General features: G+C 41.0%; 1 protein-coding gene across 1 annotated transcript; it reads left to right on the top strand.

Moving 5' to 3' along the window:
* Positions 1–2822: 2822 nt before the first annotated feature.
* LOC117247021 (scavenger receptor cysteine-rich type 1 protein M130-like) lies at positions 2823–24160 on the top strand. The gene is made up of 18 exons (XM_078163383.1): positions 2823–2883; positions 4487–4504; positions 5074–5223; positions 6190–6309; positions 6574–6738; positions 6873–7016; positions 7880–7912; positions 9128–9274; positions 10750–10869; positions 11385–11549; positions 14303–14446; positions 15816–16139; positions 16231–16512; positions 17667–17948; positions 18204–18509; positions 18603–18887; positions 19613–19695; positions 19818–24160. The coding sequence occupies exons 1-18, from the start codon at positions 2841–2843 to the stop codon at positions 19935–19937; spliced, it is 2931 nt and encodes a 976-aa protein (XP_078019509.1). The 5' UTR covers positions 2823–2840; the 3' UTR covers positions 19938–24160.
* Positions 24161–24303: the final 143 nt, after the last annotated feature.

Below are 24303 nucleotides of genomic sequence, written 5' to 3'. Positions count from 1 at the left end.
GTGACATGCAGCAAAGGGCCACAGGCTGGAGTCGAACCTGGGCCACTGCGGCATCAGCCTTGTACATGTGGCGCCTGCTCTACCACTAAGCCACGTAGTTTTCATTTCTACAAAAAAATTTCATGAATTTATGAAACTACAAAGTTTGTTTTAGATTTTTTTTCCCCCAAACATGTTTACGTTCAGCAGCTTCACAGAAACTAATCTGATTTATGTCTTCAGTAATCTGTTGCTTACATGTCATGTGTTCTTTCCATGTTATATCTTCTCATCACGTTTTCTCTCTGACAGGAAGCTGCCAACAGTAACCGCTCTGAGCACATTCATCATGTGAGCTGCTCACATTTCCTCAGCTCACTTTCTCTGAACTCGTCAGCAAAACTTCATTTTTAATTCTCTTAGGGTGTTTTCACACTTGGTCCTTTTCAGCCCTCTCAACAGACTCAGAGCTGTGACTCAGCATTTTTTGTGCATTTGTGAACACTCCAAAAGAACTCAGACCCCTCTGAAGTGAACTGAACTCAGACTGCTTTGCTCTTTGCAGCTCTATTCAGCCCACTAGATCACATGTTGTTGACCCGGGACACCTGAAAAAACAGACAAAACCATGTCTGCCTGTAACGCTTGCAAGGACGCAGGACGAGGAGTGGTTTGATCAACTTAAGGTACTGCACGTCTCCAGATGTGGAATATAGAATACATCAAACAGCAACAGTCTACAGCACAGACACACTGAGGGTTTCCTCCAATTTTAGGTACATCTGAAAGCAATGGAGCTTCATAACCACACTGCAGTGCCACGTTAAAGTAAAAACAAAATTACATCAGTATATATTATATGTAGACTATAGTGTGAACAGAAAGAAGACTGAGGCCCTGTCAGAGCTGAAGCAGACCAGAAAGAGAACCCCTTTCAAATTAACTGACAATGTGAACACAAAAAGAACTGAGTCCCTTTTCTGTTGGTCCACTTTTTTGTGCACTTTAAGTAGACTAAGTTTGGTTAGTTTAAAAAGGACTAAATGTGAAAACATCCTTAAAGGAGCTATATGTAAGAAATCTAAGGCAAATAGTCATAAACTCATCCTAATATGTCACAGAGACTAAGGAATAATGTTCATATAACATACTGATCTCACCGACAACAATAGTACAGCCAGAATATTCACATTTAAAAAAATAATTTACGGTCCGCAAATCACATTCATGTTTTGAATTTTTGTTTTGGCCTGTTGCGCCACCCACCACCGTCTACCAGTCACACAGTCAGTAGAGTCTCAGCATCAGTTACAGTTACGACTGAGCTACAGCAGCACGGCAAGCAGCATTAGCAGTGTCCCAGTACATAGCATTAGCAGTCTCCTCCGCTGTATCCCGGCAGCAGCATTAGCAGCAGAGAAGCCGGACTTGCTCGAACAGTCCACTGGAAAACCGAAGATCAAGGACGCGGCGACACGGCCCTGCCACGGCAGCCGTCCGTGGGCAAACAAATCAGTCTCCAGAGTGCCGCTGTCCAGCAACCTCGCATCTGCAGGGGACGGGGTGTGGACACGACTCACGGCAGTATTTTGAATTTGAGTGCAGTAACCTTTTTGGCCACATTCTTACCTACAGCGCCTTTAAACTGATCCTCGTCCTGCGTCCTTGCAAGTGTTGCAGGCCAACATGGTTTTGTCTGTTTTTTCAAGCATCCCAGGTCAACAGCATGTGATCTAGAGGGCTGAATACAGTGGCAAAGCGCAAAGTGAACCTGGAGCGCTTTGTGTTCACAGGTCACAGGTTAAGCAAACCTCACTGCGGTGGTCTGACTACACTGTAATTTCCTGGGACTTTCCCCATAGTGGCTGCGGGAGGTCATTGTTTGATTAATCCTGTATACATTAATTTCAAATGAAAACCATAATTGTTAGACATGTCTTATTTTTGCAGCAGAAAGCAAAGGCTTCTGTCCTCCCAGTCATCATGTTGTACCCTCACTGTGCTTTGTTGCGTGTGGTGCAAAACGTGGCACCAGAGGAGAAAATGAACGCCTTTTCACTTTAATATAAATGACCATATCTCAAATACTAAATAATTATTAATTCAAATAATTTGTGTAATATCACAAAATATGTTCTTTATATTTCTACTTTTAAATCTTTTGGATCACTTTTCATTTTGTTTTTATTTTGTAAAATCTGATGATAAAAGATCCAGAGGTCTTTTTCACAGTGTGGGTAGAATGAGGCGTGAGTTGGACTGGCTGTTTGGTGCGGCATCTGCAGCGATGTGGGTACTGTGCTGGACCGTCATGGTGAAGAGGGAGCTGAGCTGGCAGGCATAGGATACTCAGAGTCAGAGTTCCAGACAGGAGAATAACCACAATCCTAAAACCTGCCATTAAGAAAATAGTCAGGTAAACAAGTTACAAGAGATAACCTGTTACAGCTCTTCACCCCTCACGACAGCAGTACACAAGATAAAAAAGAAACCCAATTTAGTTTCATCATCAGTTAAATCATTTTGTATTCAAACCAAATAATAATGAAGATAAATTTAAAGCTAATACTTAAAAAGAAAAAAGAAAAACATTTATTTATTTCAAATATTTAATAATAATGTTTTAAGCAAGGATTAAACTTTGAGGTGGTTGTGGCGCGGCAAATGTGCCCTCTCATGATGTTATCTCAATATCTGGTCACGTTTAGTGAACGTGTCCTCTAATCAGTTTTTCAGTTCTGAGAAGCTGCTCAGCAGATGGCTGATGACCAGATAATATTAAAAACAGGAAGTGGCACATATTAACAGAGGAACGTTTAACGAATTCATCAGATGAGAAGAGACGGGCGGTCTGACTGGACATGGATCACCTGCTGATGGTGTTGGTGTTGCTGTGGAGCTCAGGTAAGACTCAAAACCTCAGTGTAAAAAGATCTAATTTAAGTCACAGTCGTATACTTAAAATCTGCCTGAATGGGAACATTATCAGTAAAATGTTGTGAGGTGTCTGAAGTTAACTTGATTTAAAAAAATAAATTGCATGCCAATTTAACACACAGGTCACAGACACACACTGATGAATGATAAACAGTCGCAATCAATAGTTGAGGACATGAAATTAAAATATATAATAAATATTTGAAATAAAATACTAATGAAAAATAAAAATGGATGAAGCCAAAAATAGACACACTACCTCCATCATCTACATAAGAATTGAAATACATCAATTAGATTAATATATGGAGCTAAATTAAGTCCCTAATACCATTTTTAATCACTTCAGACTTATTAAAACTCTAGGACCTCTACATCCACTAGAGCTATATTGGTATAAACACAAATTTCTCACCAGGTGGGGATAGAAAGAGAAAATCTCCTTTCAGATTTAAGAAAGCTCAAAGTAAAAGAAACATTTCACTGCTATAGATGGGGGACCATCTAACAAGTAAAAATGTCCTCACAAGTAAAAATGTCCTCACAGCAAAGGTGTTTTGTCAAGGGTTGGTCCGCACGAGCATAGAAAGACAAGCACACACACACACACACACACACACACACACACTTAAATAGATAATTTTACAGAGCAATAAAATAGAAAACATAATAAAGGAAACAGATGTACAATAAAAGTAAAGAGAAACAAAAAGATATAAAAGGTAAAATTAATTACCAAATGATGTACAATTGAAAGAAAACACCATTAAAAATAGCAAAAGTGCAGACAAGAGGTGCAAAGATAAAAAGAAATTTTAAATGTTTTAAAATCGGGTTTAAAAATAAGTTTGCAGTCATCACAGGGTGGAGCAGGCAGTGTAAAAGAGGAATGTGTTTAGCTTTGACTTAAAAGTGTTCAGAGTCGGGGCTGCATCACCATATTTTATTCTGACTCTTGAGACGGTCAGTAGAGTTAATGCTGTGTTACATTAACTCTTTAAGAAGGTGTTAATCCGAGCTGCAGTGACAGAATCACGGTGTAAAATCAGCAGCACGAGTTAAGTTTCATCCAAATGCAGTACAAATTTTAAGCAAAGTTTTACAAAAACAAAAAAAAAGCAGATGTACGTGCTTTTGCATCTACTGCTGTTGGGAGCTGGTTCATTAAGATCAGCAGTAGATGGCACCTAATCTCCAGTCAGGTGCCATCACAGAAGAGGGTGCAACGAGATGACATGTTTAAATGCCAGTGAACCCTCAAATGGAAAAAAAATGGATGTGTAATACACTGGACCTTTCATCAATACATCAGCTTTTCCACCTCCCCAAATCGCAAAATTCTTTCTGCAGTATATTGAGATTTTATTCAAATTTTGGCAAATAAAAAATGCACTAAACAGTTGTAAAGCACACCTACTGTCAGATGATGTCATCACTCCAGGGATAAAAGAAACTTTGCACAGTTAAAAGGCTAGCTGCTAAACTCATTAGCAGCAGCTGTGTTTTCACTGAGATGAGTCTGAGAGTCTGTTGCTTTATGTAAATGTTTCTTCTCTGATTTTCTCCACAGGAAAATGCATCTCAACAGGTAAACAGAAAACAAAAAGATAAGTGAAGGGGGTGGATGGGTCAACAAGGTGTCTGGATCCTGTTTCACCTGTTTCCACCATAGTTCTCTGTTTAATCAAGTAGCTCTGACAGGGGCAGGTTGGTGACAGACCTTTGTGTTGTCATAGCCATGTGACCTCAGAAGCCTCAGTACTATGAAGCCAGTTCAACTTACCCAAGATATCTTTTCGTTATCTGGTTTGACTAACCCATCACATTGGCCGTCTGGATAACCAGTACTACAAAGCTGGTTATTAACTAGCTCAGTCAACTCTGGGTTTTCCTATCAGCCATGAGCACGTTCATGTGAAAGAGGCGGGGCTGATAATTATAAGCAACATAATCAGAACCATGAATGAAGGAGGCTGCTTCATATCATGTGAGATGAAACAGTAACAGCAATCACCGGTGGGAATTCTGATCATGTTAGCATACTAATGTTAGCATTTAGCACAGAGCTCCATTGTGCCTGAACACAGCCTCACAGAGCTTCTAACATGGCTGTTAGTCTTTACACATCATATCCCATAATCCTCTGTTTTCCTCCAGGTGTTCAGTGTGAAACCACAGCTGAGGTTGATATTGTGCTGTTGGTGGATGGCTTCGGGAGCTTCGACCCTACCACCTTTACAACCATCAAGTCCTTTTTGGCTAGACTAGTCAGAGGCTTTGACATTGGCCCGGACAAAGTCCAGATTGGTAAATCTGAGTAGTTCTAAATCAGTACTTTTTTTGTACTATAATCTTTAGTACCACAGTGTTATCTCAAACCTTTACACTGTAATGTGAAATTGTTGAAATACAAGTACAGGTCTTGTACTTAAGTTTTAAACCAAGGCAAAAGTTAATAAATTAAGCAGCAAAATATAAAGCATGAAAAGAAAAGTATTAGGTTTTGTGTTAATCTATAAATACTATTTGATGTATGGTAGTCGACTACCTTCATTAAACTTCATACCTCTCTACTAGCATTGATTTCTACTACTACCATGACTATACTACTGATACTCAGTCGCCTTTTCACCAGATTAGAGATTAGTATAAGTGTCACTACTTTTCCTGATTCTGCTACCACCACTTCATAGTTACAGCTACACCTAATTCTGATACTACTGTCCCCACTATTATAACTACTATTATCACTGTTACTACTAATTCTGCTATAAATACTGTTAATACTGTTACTACTGCTGTTCTGCTGATACAGCTTGTAAAAGAGGAAGTTAAATGTACGACCACTCAAACAGAAAAGAACAGGAACAGGAAATACATTACAGTGGTGCGAGAAATGAGAAACATGGATGAAGGAGCATCACCAGTAAATCTGGCTGCAGGCCTCAAAGTTCGAAGTTCAATTTTTTAAATAATTGATTGAAATATTTAAAATGCCGTGATAAAATTAAATTAAACAACCAACAGGATATAGTATACCCATATCTCCTTATTTACTGTGTATAATATTTTAATGAAAAAACATTTGTTAAAACAGCTATTTAGATATTTGTTTTTAATAACTGAATAAACTGTTTTTCCTAATGACATGAATTTTCCACATTGAAATCAAATCCCAACAACAAAGAAGAGGGATATTCTATTTTTGTACTGTCTAGTTTCTTCCATAATTATCATTTAAAAGCATTTCACACATTGCTGTCTTTTCCGCAGGTATGGTTCGGTACAGTGATGTCCCAAGGACCGAGTGGAACCTGAACACCCACCAGAGCAATAACTCCCTCCTGGAGGCCATAGATGATCTGCAACAGGAAGGAGGAGGCACCATGACAGGTGATTAACAGTATGTTGTCCACTCCCAGCTGTTCTCACACACTGTTCGTATGTATACCTGAGAAAAGTAATGGACCACAATTGTTATAGAACCCACATTATCATGAGATGGACTTTTTTTTTTTATCAAAGAACCAGACATTTTCTAACACAGTTGTCAAAAGGCTCCAACTGTCACTCACCTAACAGTCTGTGAGAGGGGCACCTGAAATAACTCCCCCAACCTCACAACTCTATGCTTTTTGATGCCTCTTTGTCACACAGGACTTGCTCTGGACTACATCCTCCATAACAGCTTTGAAGCCAATGTGGGAATGCGAGCAGACTCCCAAAAAATAGCAGTCTTGATCACTGATGAAGAGTCCACCGATGACCCATTCCTTCCCTCAAAGAACATGAAGGACGCAGGCATTGAGGTCTACGCTATCGGTCAGTGACTTTCAGTTTGATTAGCAAGAAAGCAGCACAGCCTCAGAAATGTTTGTAAAGTGAGGATAAGCTCTGAAATGCTTTTGGGGTCTCATTTTTTTGGCCACAGAATTAACATATTATTTTTCTCTCAGGTGTAAATGATGCAGATGAGACTGAGCTGCTTTCCATTGTCTCCGATCCTGATGAAATTCACATGTATAATATAGTCGACTTCTCACTCCTGTCCATCGTTGACGGCCTCACCATCAACATCTGTAATGGCGTGAATGGCTTGGGTAGGCAAAAAGTCTGAGGCATTAAACAACAATAGATGTTAGCACCATACTGATATGCTGGTATCAGAATCAAGAAATCAAGGTTTTAGAAATTGTTAATAAACATTGGCCACTTTTGGGTTCTTACAGTTAGATATCTTTGTCTTACAATGAGCTTTGAGGTCCTTTGTAGGGTTCTCGGCAGTTAAGCCTCTGTAGCCAACCTGAACCAGCACACACTGCACACACTATCTTTAGCTCTGGTACTCGCTTACCAGGTCTGTGGTCTTGGTTGTCTTAATCTTGAAGACCACAGTTCGGATGTAGGTCTGGACTGAGCATGGTCTCTGCAATAGTGTCTGGGAATTCAAGCTGTCTCCCGAGGTCAAACTTCAGCTGCCAGTCTAGATCATGTGTCAAGAAGCCCAGCTGAATGATCTTTAGTGCTGCAGAATCGTACATCGTACAATCGTATCCTATTGTATGCTGATGTTGTTTCAGAACTGACACTGAGACTGAACATTTGATAAAGTCCAGAATCACTGATCTTACCTGGAACATGGTGTTGAACTGTTTCCACCAGCTTATGTGGTATAGAGCCATAGGCTTTGGTGAGGTCCTGCCACAGAGCAGGAGATATCTCATCTGCTTATTTGTTATTTACTGTTAACAGAGTTATGATGGGGTTTGACTGCCTCAAAACAATGTTAGTTCCACCCACATCTCAGCCCCAGAAACCTTATTGACTCACTAAGCTGACCTCTAAGCACAGGGATTGGTTTCCTTGCTGTTCCTTGCTGTTTTGGCTTTGCACACAGTTCAAAGCTCTGCTGCAATCAAAATTCTGCTTTATATTCATGTTTATTCTCTGATTTTCTCCTCAGGAGTCCGGGCTGCAGGAAAAAACATCTTAACAGGTAAACAGAGACACAAACCACCGTCTTTCTCTCTGCTTAAACGTGCAATATGTAATTTTCTCAAACCAAAACAATAACAGAAGACGGAGTTGGATGACGTCACAAAGTAGTGTGGGATCATGGGAGTTGTAGTCATATAACAGATACAGATCTGACGTTCCTCAGTCCGTGAAACTGAAACCGACCGTGGCAGTTTTTTGGCAGAGCGAGCTACTTACTTTAGCTGAGCGGTTAGCAATCTGCTAGTTATTTGAGCAAACTGCTAACGTTAGTTACTTAGCTTTACAGTTAGCGATGGCTTCTCCCTCTCTGCTGCTCACTCTTGCTCAGTGCGTCTTATGTTTAGCTATTCCTCTGCCTCTTTTATAAATGCACTTCATTTACCGGCATCAGCTCAGCATTATAGAAACCTATCGTTAGATGTTGTGGTTAGCCAGCCTCCGCTCCGCAGCGGAGGCCGCTGGCGGGAGCGCTGGTGCCCTGGCGGGCAGCAGTGCTTGCAATACACTGGTCGAAATGATTAATATTTCAATAACATCAGCCAGATGTTTGCTTACCTGTCTAGTAGAACACACACGAGGTTGGCATCGAATTGTAGTCCTAGATTTTCACAAAGCTCTCTCCATCTCGGAAAGGCCACACCAATATTTATCCTTGATTTAGCTCTCTTCTTATCCCAAATTCTTCTGGGATCGCGTGGTTGACCTGTACGTTTCCGTTTTACCGGCTTGTTTACCGGGACAGCTTCGGTGTCAGAAGGTGCAGCAACCGTCAATGCATAATCATGATCCATGACGAGTTAGCTTAGCCTAGCAACAGTAACGTTCATTCTCTGACGTCTCATCTGGTCTGATCTTCTTCTCCTCCTTCATTAATTGCTATGGTAACTGGAGTTACGTGGCCATTGACATGTGACCTAATGACACAGTCCGTAACTTTTATTTATATTTCATATTTATCTGGGTTTGAAAAATTGTTGGAAACATTTCTGATAATCAAAGTACACAACTAAACAAAATATATAATATTGGTTTAGTCGTTTTTAGAAGTTTTAAAAACTACATATTATACCTTTAACTAAGTAGTTCTGACGTGGACAGGGGCGGCTCTTTGAGGACCTTTGTGTTGTCGTATCTCAGGGACATGACAGGGACATCTTACTTCTATGTTTAGTCTTTTGCATAATGTATCCCACAATCCTCTGCTTCCTTCCAGGTGTTCAGTGTGAAACCACAGCCAAGGCTGACATCGTGCTTTTGGTAGACGGCTCCTCAAGCGTCCTGTTTATCTTTGGAACCATCAAGACGTTTCTCACTGGGATAGTCAGCGTCTTTGACATCAGCCCGGACAGATTCCAGATTGGTAATACTTTGATTTTTATGTTTACCGCTGTGTTACGTCACCTTTTCTTTTAATAACACTCAGTAAGTGTTGGGGAACTAAGGACAGCAATTGTTGAAGTTTTTCTTGCTTGATATACAACTTCAGTGTCTCAACAGTCCGGGGTGTTCATTGTTGTATTTTGTGCTTCATGTTCCACACATGTTCAGTGGGAGACGGGTGTGGACTGCAGGCAGGTCAGTCTGGTATTTGCACTCTTTTACTACAAAGACGCTGTCTGAACATGTGCACAATGTGTCTCATTGTGTCGCTTGAATAAGACGGGACGTCCCTGAAAAAGACATCGTCTGGATGGAAGCATCATTTCTCACCGTGGTCAGTTAGTGTGCCCTGCGGGCGTGCTGTGTTTACATGGCAACTCGTGCGAGACTAGCTGATGGCTAGTGGAGGTGCTAGGTCTCGTGTGAGTTGTCATGTAAACACAGCATGCCTGGTGAGAAATAATGCTATAAATATAGAGTAAATTACGTCTTTTCAAGTACATTTTGCATGCTGCGTCTTCAGGGCACTTGGATTACGACGGACGAGCCGTTCTGACATTTTTAAAACGCATTAGTGGAGTTTTATTGCATTTTCAAAATGTGTGTTCCATGCACTTCAAGTGTAGCTGTTATTCCAGCTAGCTGTTATCCTCCGATACCCCGAATGAGTTTTGTGGATTAAAAAACTACACTGTCGGCATGAGGGTCAGTAAGTACTGTCTGTATTTTCATTCTAAAGTGGCCATTTCCTTTAATTACCGTGGGATCACGGTTTGGAGCCTGTACTCTAAAATCAATAATCATGTCCTTTGTTTTGGATGTGTTAAGCACCAAGAAAGAAAGATCACACCAAATGATAAAATCCTCTGACCAGATTTTAATGTCTTTGCTCTGTATTTTTCCACTTTTTACTACAGTTTTGTATGTAGGGAGAAGGAGCACGCACTTGTGGTCAGCAGAACCTAATGGAGGCAGCTGAATTGATTTAAAAGCTCCCTTTACTGTACCGTAGCAGAGATCTAATGTGTTGTCCTTCCTAGTTGTGCAAGAAACGTATTGATAAAAGTTCTTTGAGGACTTTTTCAGTGACCCATGATTAAAATCTCCCAATATGAAATGTGGTGCACCAGGTGACATGGACTGTAGTTTCTGCACTACATCAAAGACTTAGTTTGATGTGCTTAGTAGAGTAATCAGGTTTGCTTTTGGGGGAATATACACCGTTGTGATGAATATCTGGGGGAATTCATGGGGTAGGTAAAATGAGTGGAGTGACACTGACAGGAGTTAAAGGTTATTATTGTGACATGAATTTACACATTAAAATCAAATCACAACACAGAAAACAAAGTGAAGAGGGGTATCATGTCTCAGTGCTGTCAAGTTCCCTCTGTGTTTATCATTTGAAAAGACGGGCGGGGTCAGTGTTTTACACATTTCTGTGTGTTTCTGCAGGTCTGGTTCAGTTCAGTGATTTCTCAAAGACTGAGTGGCACCTGAACACATACCAGGACAAATATTCCCTGCTGATGGCCATAGCAAATCTGGAACTGCAACATGGAAACACCATGACAGGTCATTTATCAGCCTGTTGACCAATCCAGAGCAGCTTCACACTGTGACGGACTGAAGGACCAGAGGCTCCCGTTGGATCTAGCCCAGAACCGGGAGTCAAATATATTTACTTTCTGTATTAGGGCCACTCAACGTTGGAAACTGAAGCTACAAAAATAATTATAATTATATAAAATAATACTAATAATTAATGTTAAATGTGGGTGTTGCAGCAGGTGTAAGAACAGATAAACAGGGAAAGTAAGAAAGAAATAATTAGAAGTATTTGAAATAAAGATAAGAATGGAAATTTTTGAGGATTTTGGAGTGAGACCAGGTTGAACAGACAGATCAAGGAGCATCACTTCAAAAATGACCCAGGGTCAGAACATAGTCAAAGAACCAGATATTTCCTAACACAGTTGATGAAGTCTATGACAAAATGAAAGTGTTTTTACTTCTAGAACAAGGGGCACCTGAAATAACTCCCCAACTTTGCAACTTTACGCTTTTTGATCCTCTTTCTTACCATACAGGACCTGCTCTGGACTACATCCTCCAGAACAACTTTAAACCCAGTGTGGGAATGCGAGCAGACTCCCAAAAAATCGCAGTCTTGATCACTAATGAAGAGTCCGGGGATCATGTACTCCTCCCCTTGCAGAACCTGAAGGACGCCGGCATTGAGGTCTACGCTATAGGTGATTGACTTTTAGTCTGAATAATGAGAAAGCAGCACAGCTTCAGAAAAGTTTGTAAAATAAGGATACGCTCTGAAATGCTCTGAAACTACAACATTTAAAAGGATACGTTGCAGATTTTCAACCAGCTTTGAATCACAGCAGTGTGGCAGACTGTGTAAATGAACTGTGGTAAACTTCTCTCCATCTAATCAGTGCATAGATATCTGACTCTGCAAGGGTTCCCACCCACACAGGGTTTATAGCCTGCAACTTCATACCAGTCATAGCTGAAGAAGCTTCTTGGATGAGAGGCGAAACGTCTTCAAGAAACGCAAGCAAGTCCGGTTGCCTACAATATAGCATTTAGGATTACCATGACCTGGATGACTGAGAATTTTCACAGACACATAGATATACCTCCTCGCTCCCTCTGTTCGATTACACAATTTACATCATCTGGCAGACTTTCGACAATTCTCAGGCTGTTGCTCGAACTACAGGCTGTACTTCCACATTTTCATATTACCTGCCACACATGCCACCACCGCAGACACAAAGAGTATAGAAGCAGATTAAGATTCTGACCCACCCCTCTCTCAGTCTTAAACTCGAACCGAAATCCAATCAAACGGTAAAACTAGGCAGTGCTGATCAAATATATATATAGATTATTTTACTGCATTGCCTCTTCTCTTCTACAGTGTTTTTAGAAACATATTTTAGTGCCATGTTTAGCTGTAATAGTGAGAATTTGTGGAAGTGGGCCCTATACTGTTTCCTGCACAGTGAAAACAGGGGCTGTAAAAACTGAAGTCAAACGGTAAAACAATTCTGGTACCGAGTTGTCTTTTTCACGCTTTAAATGTTTTTAGAAACATGTTGTAGCTGACTGTTTAACTGTAAGAGATCAAGACTCTTTCTTGCCAGCCAGCCACCAATTTTTTTTTCAAACGGATGTGCTTGCATTATGTCACCCACCAGCAAGAGCATTTATTGGTCCAGTGCAGTGCAGTGCATTCTGGTAGTTGTAGGTTTACTTCCTCTTAAGCAAAAGTGTCCTTTTTCTCTGTTTTCCCAGGTTCTGTAGCACCAATTTTAAAAATATTTGTGTCCTTCCTACTGCAGAGACATCCTAGTTTTTAACAGATTTAAGTGCACTGTTTAGCTGTTTGTGACCTGGCAGCCATGTTGAAAAACAGTCTAACACCGCCCACCAGCCAGAGCAACTTTCTCAATTTACAGCTGAACGGTATACTAAAATATTTTTATGAAAACGTTTGAGGGGAGAAATAAGCAATGCAGTAACAGAATCTCTCAGTCATATTTCATCAGCGCTGCCTAGTCTGATAATTCAACGTATCGCCATAGAACTGTTCATATAATATGCTACAAAATCGTATCCCACGAATGACATTACATCCTTAACGTACAGTTACATGATTATTATAACGCTATAGAGGTTCGGTTTAAGCAAACAAAGTAACTGTGGTTAGATTTAGAAAATTTAGAAGGGGGAAGTCCACCACCCCAACCTGCCTCCTTACAAGACCACTGGGGACTGCTTCCTTGTTTACTCCCATCAGTGCATTGGTCCCATGATCATCCTTTCATAATACGTGGGATATGTACAAATTTGGGTGCATTACTTTAGGAAGTACGAAAGTAATGTAGGAAGTCCTACATTACTGTAGGAAAATGTGCAAACAGCTCATTAGCACAGCCTGAACAGTTTCACGGCAGTGATTGACATGGATGACAGCTGCGTTAGAGATGCCTCAGTCACATGACTTGTACTTAAGTCAGACTCCAGTCACAGACTTTGTGACTTTAGACTTGACTTGACAACTGGACTTGAAACTCGATTTGGACCGCAACAGCAATGACTTATGTCATCACTTGAACTTAAGCCTTTTGACTTAAAAATACTTGATGCTTGATGAAGCGTAAAGATGAAAAATAATGGTAATTAAAAAATGTACCACAAACCTTTCAAATTCCCTCCATTTCCTGAATCGACCAGCGTTAAAGCTTTTCCCAGCAGTTCCCAGCTGATATTGGGTGAGAGGCAGGGTTCACCCTGGACAGGTCACCAGACTATCACAGGGCTGACACATAGAGACAGACAACCATTCACTCTCACATTCACACCTATGGACAATTTAGAGTCACCAATTAACCTGCATGTCTTTGGACTGTGGGAGAAGGCTGGAGCACCTGGAGGAAACCCACGCTGACACAGGGAGAACATGCAAACTCTGCATAGAAGGGCTCCCCCACCCCTGATTAGAACCAGGAACCCCTTTTGCAGTGGGCGACAATGCTGACCACTGCTCCAACATGCCGCTGCAACTTGAAATTAAAGTTTCAAGCTCGGGACTTGATCATGGACTTGGCACTTGACTTGGGACTTAAGTGAAAAGACTAACTTATGACTTGCAAAACAAAGACTTGGTCCCACCTCTGCTGAGTGGTTGTTTTCCTACAGCCGTGGTAGATTTTAGCAAATGCCAATACAAGGAGGAGGAACATGATTTTTTTTGTTTCATGTACTACTCTGTAGATGTAGTGACAGTGTCACCAAATATGACAAAATGTTTTTAATAAAAGTTACCAAATGTAGCTTTAATAGAAAGAACATCAGTATGGTCTGTGGAAGGTGTAGTTTAGGCATTAGGAAATCAGAATTTTATGACTTTGCCAACCAAACAGCCTTTGTGTTTTGGGTCTCATTTCTTTCAGCACAATGTTAAAAATACATTTTTTTCCCACAGGTGTGAATGAAGCCAACGGCTTGAAGCTGAGGTGGATTGTCTCAGATCCCACTGAAAGTCACATGTACCAATCTTCGGAGGACTTGCTCCTGGACTTCATCAACAAACTCACCATCAACATCTGTAACAGCGCTAATAGCTTAGGTAGGTGGAGTCCATCGTTATTAAACAAGGATGCATGTTTACACCACACTGACCCACTAGTATCGGAATCAGTCTCAAGATACCAGCTTTCAAAAGTTGTTGAACACCAATCAAGTTTTGGATTCTTGCAGTTAGATATCCTTTTCTTACAGAGTTTTAAGGTCTTTTGTAGGGACTTGCTAGTAAAGCCTCTGCAGACTACCTTAACAGGCGCACATTGCACACACATTCTCAGCTAAGGTACTGACCTAAAAGGTTTGTGTGCTTGTATGGTTTTTCCATTGACAATTTTTGGCTGCGACAAATCAAACCATGGTGCACCGATTTGCATTTCCTTTGTCATTTTAAATATGCTGAGCCGCACTGGGCCGCACCACACCTGAAATGGACCATCTCTGCAGTCCAGTCACAAGCACGCCTGACTTCCTCCAAGCGGGTAGCAGTGATGTTTTGCCTACCGCTGCCAAACCCCAACAACCCTCTTCTCCCCCGAGACAAGTGTCTGTGTTCAGCTCTCAGCACTTTGTAACTTCTAACTGAATCTTCTGCGTCCTGTTTGTACTCCAGATATAAATTTCAAATGATTAAATTTTACTGTTTCACGTTCGTTTTAAGGTATATAGGAGTCATGTTAAGTTACTGCTGATGAAAACTTAATATTACCTATTTTTTGCTGCTTCACAACAAAAGATTTTCTTTGTTGTGAAGATGTAAGTGGGTCAATTTTGAGCCCCAAACCCTCTCTAGCATTGTTAACTATCACTGATATCTCTGTTAGCATTGTTAGCAGTGTCAGCAGGGCTAGTGGTGCCAACAAAGTCAACAATGCGAAAGGGGTTTTGCAGTTCAAAATGTAGCGGTTGTCCAACTGGGGGGACCTGGAGACCACCATGTTTCTCCAGCAATGCAATCCCACCACCGGGATGTTGTTACCAGCGGTTTCCACATGCTAACAGACCTACCCAGACGTCTTTCAGCAAAGTCAACTGAAAATGAAAGTGAAAGCATTTACATCACAAAACATTAAAATTTCGCCCCCTCTAACTGGATAGTGTTTAAAATACAGTGCTACAGCTCTGTGAGTCAATGCAGCGCTAGACAACACGTCATTCTGCCTTTTTTTTTTTCTTAAAAATTAACTGTTAACCAGATTACCAGAAGATCTAACATTTGTCCCAATTCCACCTCCTTTAAGGTTGTAGATCTTGTTTATATTCATCATACATTGCTCTCTACCATAGTGTCATTCTTAATGCTTCCACAAGATGGTGCCAACATCAGGAATTTTCAGATCCTTTAAATATATGAATTCTTTTTTATGTTTTTTGACATTTCTGTCATTTCTGAATGTGCTCTCTGTCTGTCTCAGTGTTTTTTAGGCTGGTAAACGGGACTGATCTGTGTTCAGGACGACTGGAGGTGAAGTCTAACCAGTCTAACCAGTCTAACCAGTTGTGGTCCTCAGTGTGTGAAGATGACTTTGACCAGCAGGATGCAGAGGTGGTCTGTAGGGAGCTGGGCTGTGGGGCTCCTTCAGTCCTCCAGGGGGCGCTCTATGGAGAAGTGGAGGCTCCAATGTGGACCAAAGAGTTCCAGTGTGGAGGTAACGAGTCTGCTCTCCTGGACTGTAGAAGCTCAGACTCTGATAGAAACACCTGCTCATCTGGCAAAGCTGTTGGACTCACCTGCTCAGGTAGAAGAGGAGCTGCAGATTTGATTTGGTTCATTTCTGTTATAATGAAACTCACTTTGTTCTTTTACTGATGACTCTGGTTTCTGTTCAGATCCTGTCAGGTTGGTGGGAGGATCCAGTCGCTGTACTGGAACACTGGAGGTGAAACGAGGAGGCTGGAGACCAGTGGATGGCTCTGACTGGACTCTGACGTCAGCAGCTAAAGCCTGTGAAGACTTGGACTGTGGCTTTGCTGTGTCAACAGGAATAAGAAATGTGTCCATGCGCACATCTACATGGAAGATCAATCCTCATTGTATTCAGGCTGGATATACTCTGAGGGAGTGTGTCACATCAGGTTCCTCCTCTTCCATCCTGGAGCTCACCTGCTTAGGTAAGCCTGTCTGTGACATCATCTATGACTTAGTTAGAATCTCTTTATGTGGTATGAAATGCAGAGACACAGAGGTCTGCTCAGCAACATGACAGATGTGAATATGTTTATAATGAAATCATAATTGTTGATGATAACATCTTGTAGACAGTACTAATGATGTAATTGCTTGTGTATGTGACTTCCTCAATACAGTATGTCGCCCTCCATGTGACCTGAATGTAGAATACAGGCATTGTTTGAAAAACAGGCTCTGAACTGACACCAGGCTCAGCTCTGTATGTAGTGGGGAGTGATGATAATGAACTCCCAAGTAAAATCGCATTAAATTTAGAGTCTGATGAAGGAATCTGCTATGCAAGCATTGGCAGGACAAACTGCCATGTGGCCATTGCCCTGGAGGACACCTCGCCACAAGTGGGATATATTATGTTGTGAGTGCTTTTATTGTGTGCCGAGGCCCTTGCTGCTGTTTCACAATTCCTCCTGCAAGGAACCTGTGACGACAAAGGAAATATACTTATTAATGAATGGAGATGGATAAATCTAGTCAGCAGTCCACCTGATATGCAGCAGCTGTGTAAGAGGCTCAGCTCTGCATCAAATAATTAAAAATCCTGCTCACCTGGCAGAGCTGTTGGACTCACCTGGGGTTCTTTTCATTATGTTAACGTCCCTCCTTGCTTCCTTCACTTCCTCCCAGTAAGTATGTGAGAGAGAGAGAGATGCAAATAAGAGACATGAAGATGGAGGAGTCAAAGCTGCCAAATGAGAAATCCTTGGTTCTACAGTGTCAGTCTTGAGTTGTGTCAGTTATTGAGCCACATGTGGAGGTGCAGCATTTATCCCTCATGGCACTTAATAAAAGTAGAAACATGGGATACACCTGTGTTTCCTCACTCTAACATCCTCCAGAGGCCTCCTAACTCCTTGTCTCCTCAAGTTGCATGCAAGGGATTCAAAGATCCTCCATGATGGGAAAGGGGGAGCGATTTGTAGGTCACAGGAGGAGAGAGGACGTGAAGTATAAGTTAGCACAATGAAAAGCATCCCTGATCAGGTAGAAGAGGAGCTGCAGCTGTGATTCTGCTTAATTTCTGTTCTAATGAAACTCACTTTGTTCTTTTACTGATGACCCTCTTGTTTCTGTTCAGAGCCTTTCAGGTTGGTGGGAGGATCCAGTCGCTGTGCAGGAACACTGGAGGTGAAACAGGGAGACTGGAGACCAGTGGATGGCTCTGACTGGACTCTGAAGGAAGCAGCTGTCGTCTGCAGAGACTTGGACTGTGGCTCTGCTGTTTCAGCAGGAATAAGAAATGAGGCCATGCGCAAATCTGCATGGAAGATCAGTCCTAGCTGTATTCAGGCTGGACATTCCCTGAGGGAGTGTGTAACATTAGGTTCCTCTTCCTCCATCATGGAGATCACCTGCGTAGGTAAGCTGGTCTGTTACATCATCTATGACAGTAATCTTTCCAAGATATACTTGTATCAAAAACCCTGTAGTTGATCATAAGATCTTCCAGGCTGCACTTTGATGAAACTGCTTGTGTATCAGACTTCCTGAACTAATGGTTTGGGAATATGTGAATCTGTACAGTGTCTGATGAGATGTATCATGTCTGTTTCATAGTATCAATAATCACAAATAAAGATCCGTTTTAAAATTTCAATTTTCTCTCTCTCTCCAGACTCTGTCAGGCTGGTGAACGGGACTAATCTGTGTTCAGGACACCTGGAGGTGAAGTCGAACCAGTTGTGGTCCTCAGTGTGTGAAGATGACTTTGACCAGCAGGATGCAGAGGTGGTCTGTAGGGAGCTGGGCTGTGGGGCTCCTTCAGTCCTCCAGGGGGCGCTCTATGGAGAAGTGGAGGCTCCAATGTGGACCAAAGAGTTCCAGTGTGGAGGTAACGAGTCTGCTCTCCTGGACTGTAGAAGCTCAGACTCAGATAGAAACACCTGCTCATCTGGCAAAGCTGTTGGACTCACCTGCTCAGGTAGAAGAGGAGCTGCAGATTTGATTTGGTTCATTTCTGTTGTAATGAAACTCACTTTGTTCTTTTACTGATGACTCTCTGGTTTCTGTTCAGATCCTGTCAGGTTGGTGGGAGGATCCAGTCGCTGCACTGGAACACTGGAGGTGAAACGAGGAGACTGGAGACCAGTGGATGGCTCTGACTGGACTCTGACGTCAGCAGTTGCCTTCTGTAGAAACCTGAACTGTGGCTCTGCTATTTCAGCAGGAAGGAAAGAGGACTCCTCCAACAGTTCTGCATGGAAGATCAACTTTGACTGTGTTCACTCTGGATCTGATCTGAGGGAATGTGGAACATTATTGTCCTGGTCTTCCTCCACCCTGGAGCTCACCTGTTCAGGTAAGCCCATCAGTGACATCTGTTGCCTCTCATAGTCAAGGATGCTTCTTTGGAAGGATGGGTCCTTCCGAATCGGGTTCTAGGCAAGATCCCTCCTAGCATTCAGTGAACACACATTGGAACCGGCTAGCGAGTGCCAAGGTACGCATCACTGAAGAAGGCCTGTCTTCAATTCTGGCAAAATGTGCACAAAGAATTGTGGGTAGTTTATGCCCACTGAGGATACACACGTATCCTTGAAAACTCTCTGAAGGAAAGACTCAGTCACTGGGAGAATTCAAAGGATCCTCAACATTGGAACAGTCCTTCAGCCAGATTCGATGACATAGCCTCCTTAAATTCAGCCATTTAAGGAACCTTCCTTGACTTTGAGATGCACCAATCATCTGTGACAGCGATCTTCCAGTGTCATCCTTCCTCTGATCTGAACTGTAAAATTATCCAGGACAATAGCATCCTGATGGGTAGAGAAGTGGGCTTATTCCCTGATGCTTCAAACTGTGGTAATCTGCCCTTTAAGCAACCTCCTGTGGTTTTATGTGAAGGTGTTGATTTCATTTCAACCACACAGGGGCATTAGGGAGAGAATGAGCAGGCTTTAATTCATCCCCTCACAGTGACTTTAGTTAACTGATGAGTGATTTTAGGTGATTTAACATGACTGAAGTTTAAGGTTGATGGGTGCAGCTGTACTGATGTGTGTGTCTGTGAATGTGTTTCATCAGATCCAGCAGCTTTTATCATCAGATTGGTCGTCCTGCCGCTGATTCTGCTGTTGTTCATCACTGTCATCTATTTCATCTTTAAGGTACCGTACACATCTCTGTTGATTAGAGGACTGGCTTAAACGCAGCTCTTAGCTTGTGTGTGTTGAACTGAAGAGATGAGTGATGCAATAACTCATATCTGTGTGCTGTCATGTCTCTCCAGACCACCAGAGGGAAGAAGCCAGGCCCACAGGAGAACATCGAGGTGGATTATTACAACCTCAGTGTTTTCAGAACTGAAGGAGGATCGGCTGAAGAGGAAGGAGCCCAGGCAGAAGAGTAGGACCTCCAAAGAGCTCATCTCACATCTAATTAGATTTCTCACCTGCCAAACAACTATCCATCAACTCTGAAGGGAACATCTGTTTAACTGTCTAAAATCCTTGTCAAACTGCCAAAGGAATGACAGCAGGAAGAGATAACAACAACAAACAATTCTACACCTCAGCATTCAGTGCTAATGTAGGCACTGTTAAGGGGCAAGGCGGCAAGTAGGGGCATGGAGGTCAGTGTGGTGGATTGGCATGTAGCGTGTCTGACGTTAAACCAAACAACGCCCACATATCCTTTACCTTATTAACCAAGTTTTTAAAATTGCCTAAAGGACCTCTTCTTGGCCTCTGGCTCAGACATCTACTTGAAAACTACATGCCCCAAAATTATAGTATAGTATAGTTTATAGTATTTCCTGCAGCTACAAGGTCTTTATAGATTAGGGACTGTTTATTCTTTATGAGGGTGGATGGGGAAGACAAAAAGAAAGGCAAACATGCTAGACTTTCTGTCTGTTTTCTTCTGGCATCGCCTACCCAGATTTGGTCAGAGTCATGTCAGATCATCTGGATTAAGTCATGTCAGGTCATCTACGCTGCTGAGGGACAGGCATGTCACATTATTTTTTAAGCACTGGTGAGGGACTTGTGTTTTTATTTTATTTTGGATTAGAGGACAGGCATACATATTCAAATTGATGTATTTTGTATTATTTTACTGCATATTTTTAAAGAAAACATGTTTTCTTTAAAAAAAATTGCCCAAATTACACCATTTATCACAACCAGAAACTAAAAGCAGAAATTATTGTTGGATTTTCAAATCTTTGACGACCCTTGAACACATCATGTATGACAAACGCTGCCATCAGGAAAAAAACATAAAATAACATTAAAAATAAACCACACAAATTAAGTAGCAGAGTGAAAAAACGAAGGCTGTTTTAAAATCCAGGATTTCGTCTTAAACTTTTAACTTTCAAACATCAAATGAAGTTTTAAAAATCTAACATCTAATTTATGGTGGCGGGAGGATCATGCATTTTCCACCAGTTCGGAAAAATATTTGTAGCTTCAGGAAGGGTCAAAATATATAAAAAAAAAAATCCAAAGTCACACCCAGCCAGCCCTCTTCCTCTGATAAGTAGAGAACAGTCCTTAATCTTGGTATCAAAATCAAGATAACACTTGGAATATTTACTGCTGAGGTTTAAGAATCAGCATAGATGTTACTGGCTCAGACTAAATGAAGAAATAAGACTGAATAAATGAAAGATTTTATCCATGCCTAACAAAACTGCACACTTGTAGAGTGAATATCCCTTTGGAGTTATGCAGTTGTGGCCCCAAACCTCTCACAAACCATGTCACAACATCTAAACATTACCTGGGCATCGACAGATGCTAATAAAGTGAAGGAGAGTAAATTTTAAGAGGTCTTTGTAGAGAAATGTTCAGGCAAAATCCTCAAATTGGCTACTTTTGGTACATTTGTGTACGATCTGTGCCCCCCACGTAACTGTAAAACTCATTTAATGTCACTGTAAATATTAATTCCATCTTAGAATAACTGTTTTTGGCTTTATTTTAAAAATATCAATCAATCAGACTTGTGTTCATGTTCATGTTCCCAATCACTAAGAAAACATATAAATAGCTGGAATACACCTAAAGGAGGCTATAGTGGCTGCCATATGGTCAATAGACTAATGTCGGCAAAGGAATACTTCAGCCACCAGATGAAGACATAAACCGTGACATCAGAGGCTGTGTTTGGACACGACCATGACACAGCAGCTATTATGTACTCAAAGTGATCCAGAGACTTGGATTGCTTATTTGTAGTGGTTTTATGCTTCGTTCAGACTACACAATATCGGCCCGATGATAGCCCGACGCGGCGTCGTACAGTGTCGGCTCACATCGTGAACGACAATGAGTGTCATATGTGATAACCCATGTTTTATCTCACATAGTGTGTCATAGTAGATGACAACCGACGCCACGTCTGGGACGCCTCACGATGTCCTGACAGAAAGTCTAGCATGTTTGCTTTTCTTTTTGTCTTCCACGACTTCTCCCGTCACAGCCGTCACTTTGACCAATAGGAACACAGAGCGATCTGCTGCCAGGGAAACTGTGCGACAACAACAGCCCAGCCTTTTAGATATTTCCTGTAGGGACATTAGCACACAGAGTAAAAAGGAAACAGCAGAGGCACTATCAACCCGCTGATTACTGCCATTAGCATCAAGCTAGCAAACAATGTTCTTTCTTCATAAAATGATGCCCTGTGACTTGTATTCTAATGAGTGAGCTGTGCTATCCTTGGGGCAGTGGCTCTTGAGAACAACAGCTTTAATTACACCTTAACCCTATATCAGGAGCCATTAACACCACCCCTTTTCCAGCAACATGGAACTGGTTACGCTCTGGTTCCTGGTACCTAAATTTGAACTGTTTGAACCATTTCCACCTTCAAATAAATTGGTTCAGAACCCAAAAAATAGATTCCCAATCAGAACCAAAAAATAGCAGGCTGGGACAACAGGAAGAAAGTGGAACTACAATTCCAGGAGGACAATCCTAGAAGCATGTGGCAAAGGTCTTAAATCTATGAAGCACTACAACCGTTCTAACTGATGTACAGCAGACGCCATAGCACACATCCTCCACACCACTCCATCTCACCTGGAAAAGACAGGAAGCAATGCGACTGACTACAGTTCAGCGTTTAACACCATAGTTCCCTCCAGGCTGGTCACAAAGCTCAAGGAGCTGGGATTAAACACTTGACTGTGCATGTGGATCCTCGATCTCCTGACAGGAAGAGCTCAGGTGATGAGAGTGGACGGACACACCTCTCTCATCAGAACAGTGAAGTCATTAATTGAACAGGGTTGAGGTACAGACAGGCCTCACCCTTAACAGAAAAACACAGACCACAGAGGCTTCCAGAGAAAAACCAAATGACTGAATGACTGAATGAATGAATGAATGTGTTTATTTCAGTACATTTCAATAAACAATGTAACTGAAAAGGTATTATAAGCTTATAAACACTTACCCCTTTTACCTTTCAAAATTATACTTGTCATAACAATACAAATACAAAAGAGCAACGTGCAAGAATTTGAAATGAATCATATCAATAAACTTAAATTTTCCATGACACAATAGAATGAATAACAAACAGTGCACAAATTCGGAAATAATAGTACAGTCAGTAAACTTAATTTTCTTTACCATAGCAAGAAATAATGTAGTTTTTATAGAGTCTTTTAAAGATTTGTAATGTACAACATGATTTAATACTTTTTGGACAGTTGTTCCAGATCTTTACCCCTTTAACAGAAACACAGTTATTTTTAACATTAGTTCAGGTCTTTGGTTTATCAAATAATAATGTTCCCCTCAGATTATATCTGGTGTCTCTCATTTTAAACAGTTTTTGGTGAGGTGGAGGCAGAAGTTCATTTTTTACTTTGTACATGGTTTGTATTGTGATGTAATCAACTAAGTCCGTGAATTTCAAAATGTTTTTGCAAATAAATAGTTGGTTAGTTGGCTCCTTGCGATAAGGTTTTTTTTTTGTTACAGATCATTCTTATAGCTTTCTTTTGCAATTAAAATATATAATTAGTATTTGTTTTATATGTGTTTCCCCAGACCTCAATACAATATGTCATATATAGAGCTATTATCGAGTAATATAATGTAATTAGTGAATTTTGAGAGAGGAAATCATGGGCTTTGTACAAAAGTGCAATGGATTTTGACATTTTTGATTTAACATAATTTAAATCAAAAAATAGCTCGAAGGAATTTTGTTTCAGATACAATTTCAATATCAACATCATTTATTGTTAAACTTCTGCTTGAGTTCATGGACTTATTTCCAAATAGCATGCACTTTGTTTTGCCAAAGTGAAGTGATAATTTGTTTAAATCAAACCATTGTTTGAATTTCTGCAGTTCCTTCTCCACCGTATCCAGAAGCTGTCCCAAATGATCTCCACTACAGAACACAGTTGTATCATTAGCAAATAAATAACAATTCAGTGACTTTGAAACCAAACTTATGTCATTAATATATAAAAGAAACAGCAATGGACCAAGGACCGAACCCTGAGGCACACCACATGTAACCTTCAAGTACTCCAAGTTTGTCTTATTAATATGAACATATTGATACCTATTTTGTAAATAGCTGGTCAACCAGTCATGTGCCTATCCCCTGATGCCATATTTTTGTAATGTGGTTAATAATAAGGTGTGGTCAATAGTGTGCTTTCTGTAAATCAAAAAATACCCCTGCTGTATATTGCTTTTTCTCAATGACATTTGTAATTTGTTCAACAAAGTCCATAAATAAAT

Source organism: Epinephelus lanceolatus, chromosome 21, assembly GCF_041903045.1.
Source record: "Epinephelus lanceolatus isolate andai-2023 chromosome 21, ASM4190304v1, whole genome shotgun sequence".
NCBI lineage: Eukaryota > Metazoa > Chordata > Actinopteri > Perciformes > Serranidae > Epinephelus > Epinephelus lanceolatus.
This window is presented reverse-complemented; position numbering and strand designations above follow the sequence as displayed.

Excerpts from the sequence above, each read along its gene's own strand:
- LOC117247021 (XM_078163383.1), top strand. The coding sequence starts at position 2,841 with ATGGATCACCTGCTGATGGTGTTGGTGTTGCTGTGGAGCTCAG. Across the intron at positions 6,739-6,872 it reads CATTGAGGTCTACGCTATCG|GTGTAAATGATGCAGATGAG; the intron begins GTCAGTGACTTT and ends TTTTTCTCTCAG. Across the intron at positions 16,140-16,230 it reads TGTTGGACTCACCTGCTCAG|ATCCTGTCAGGTTGGTGGGA; the intron begins GTAGAAGAGGAG and ends GTTTCTGTTCAG.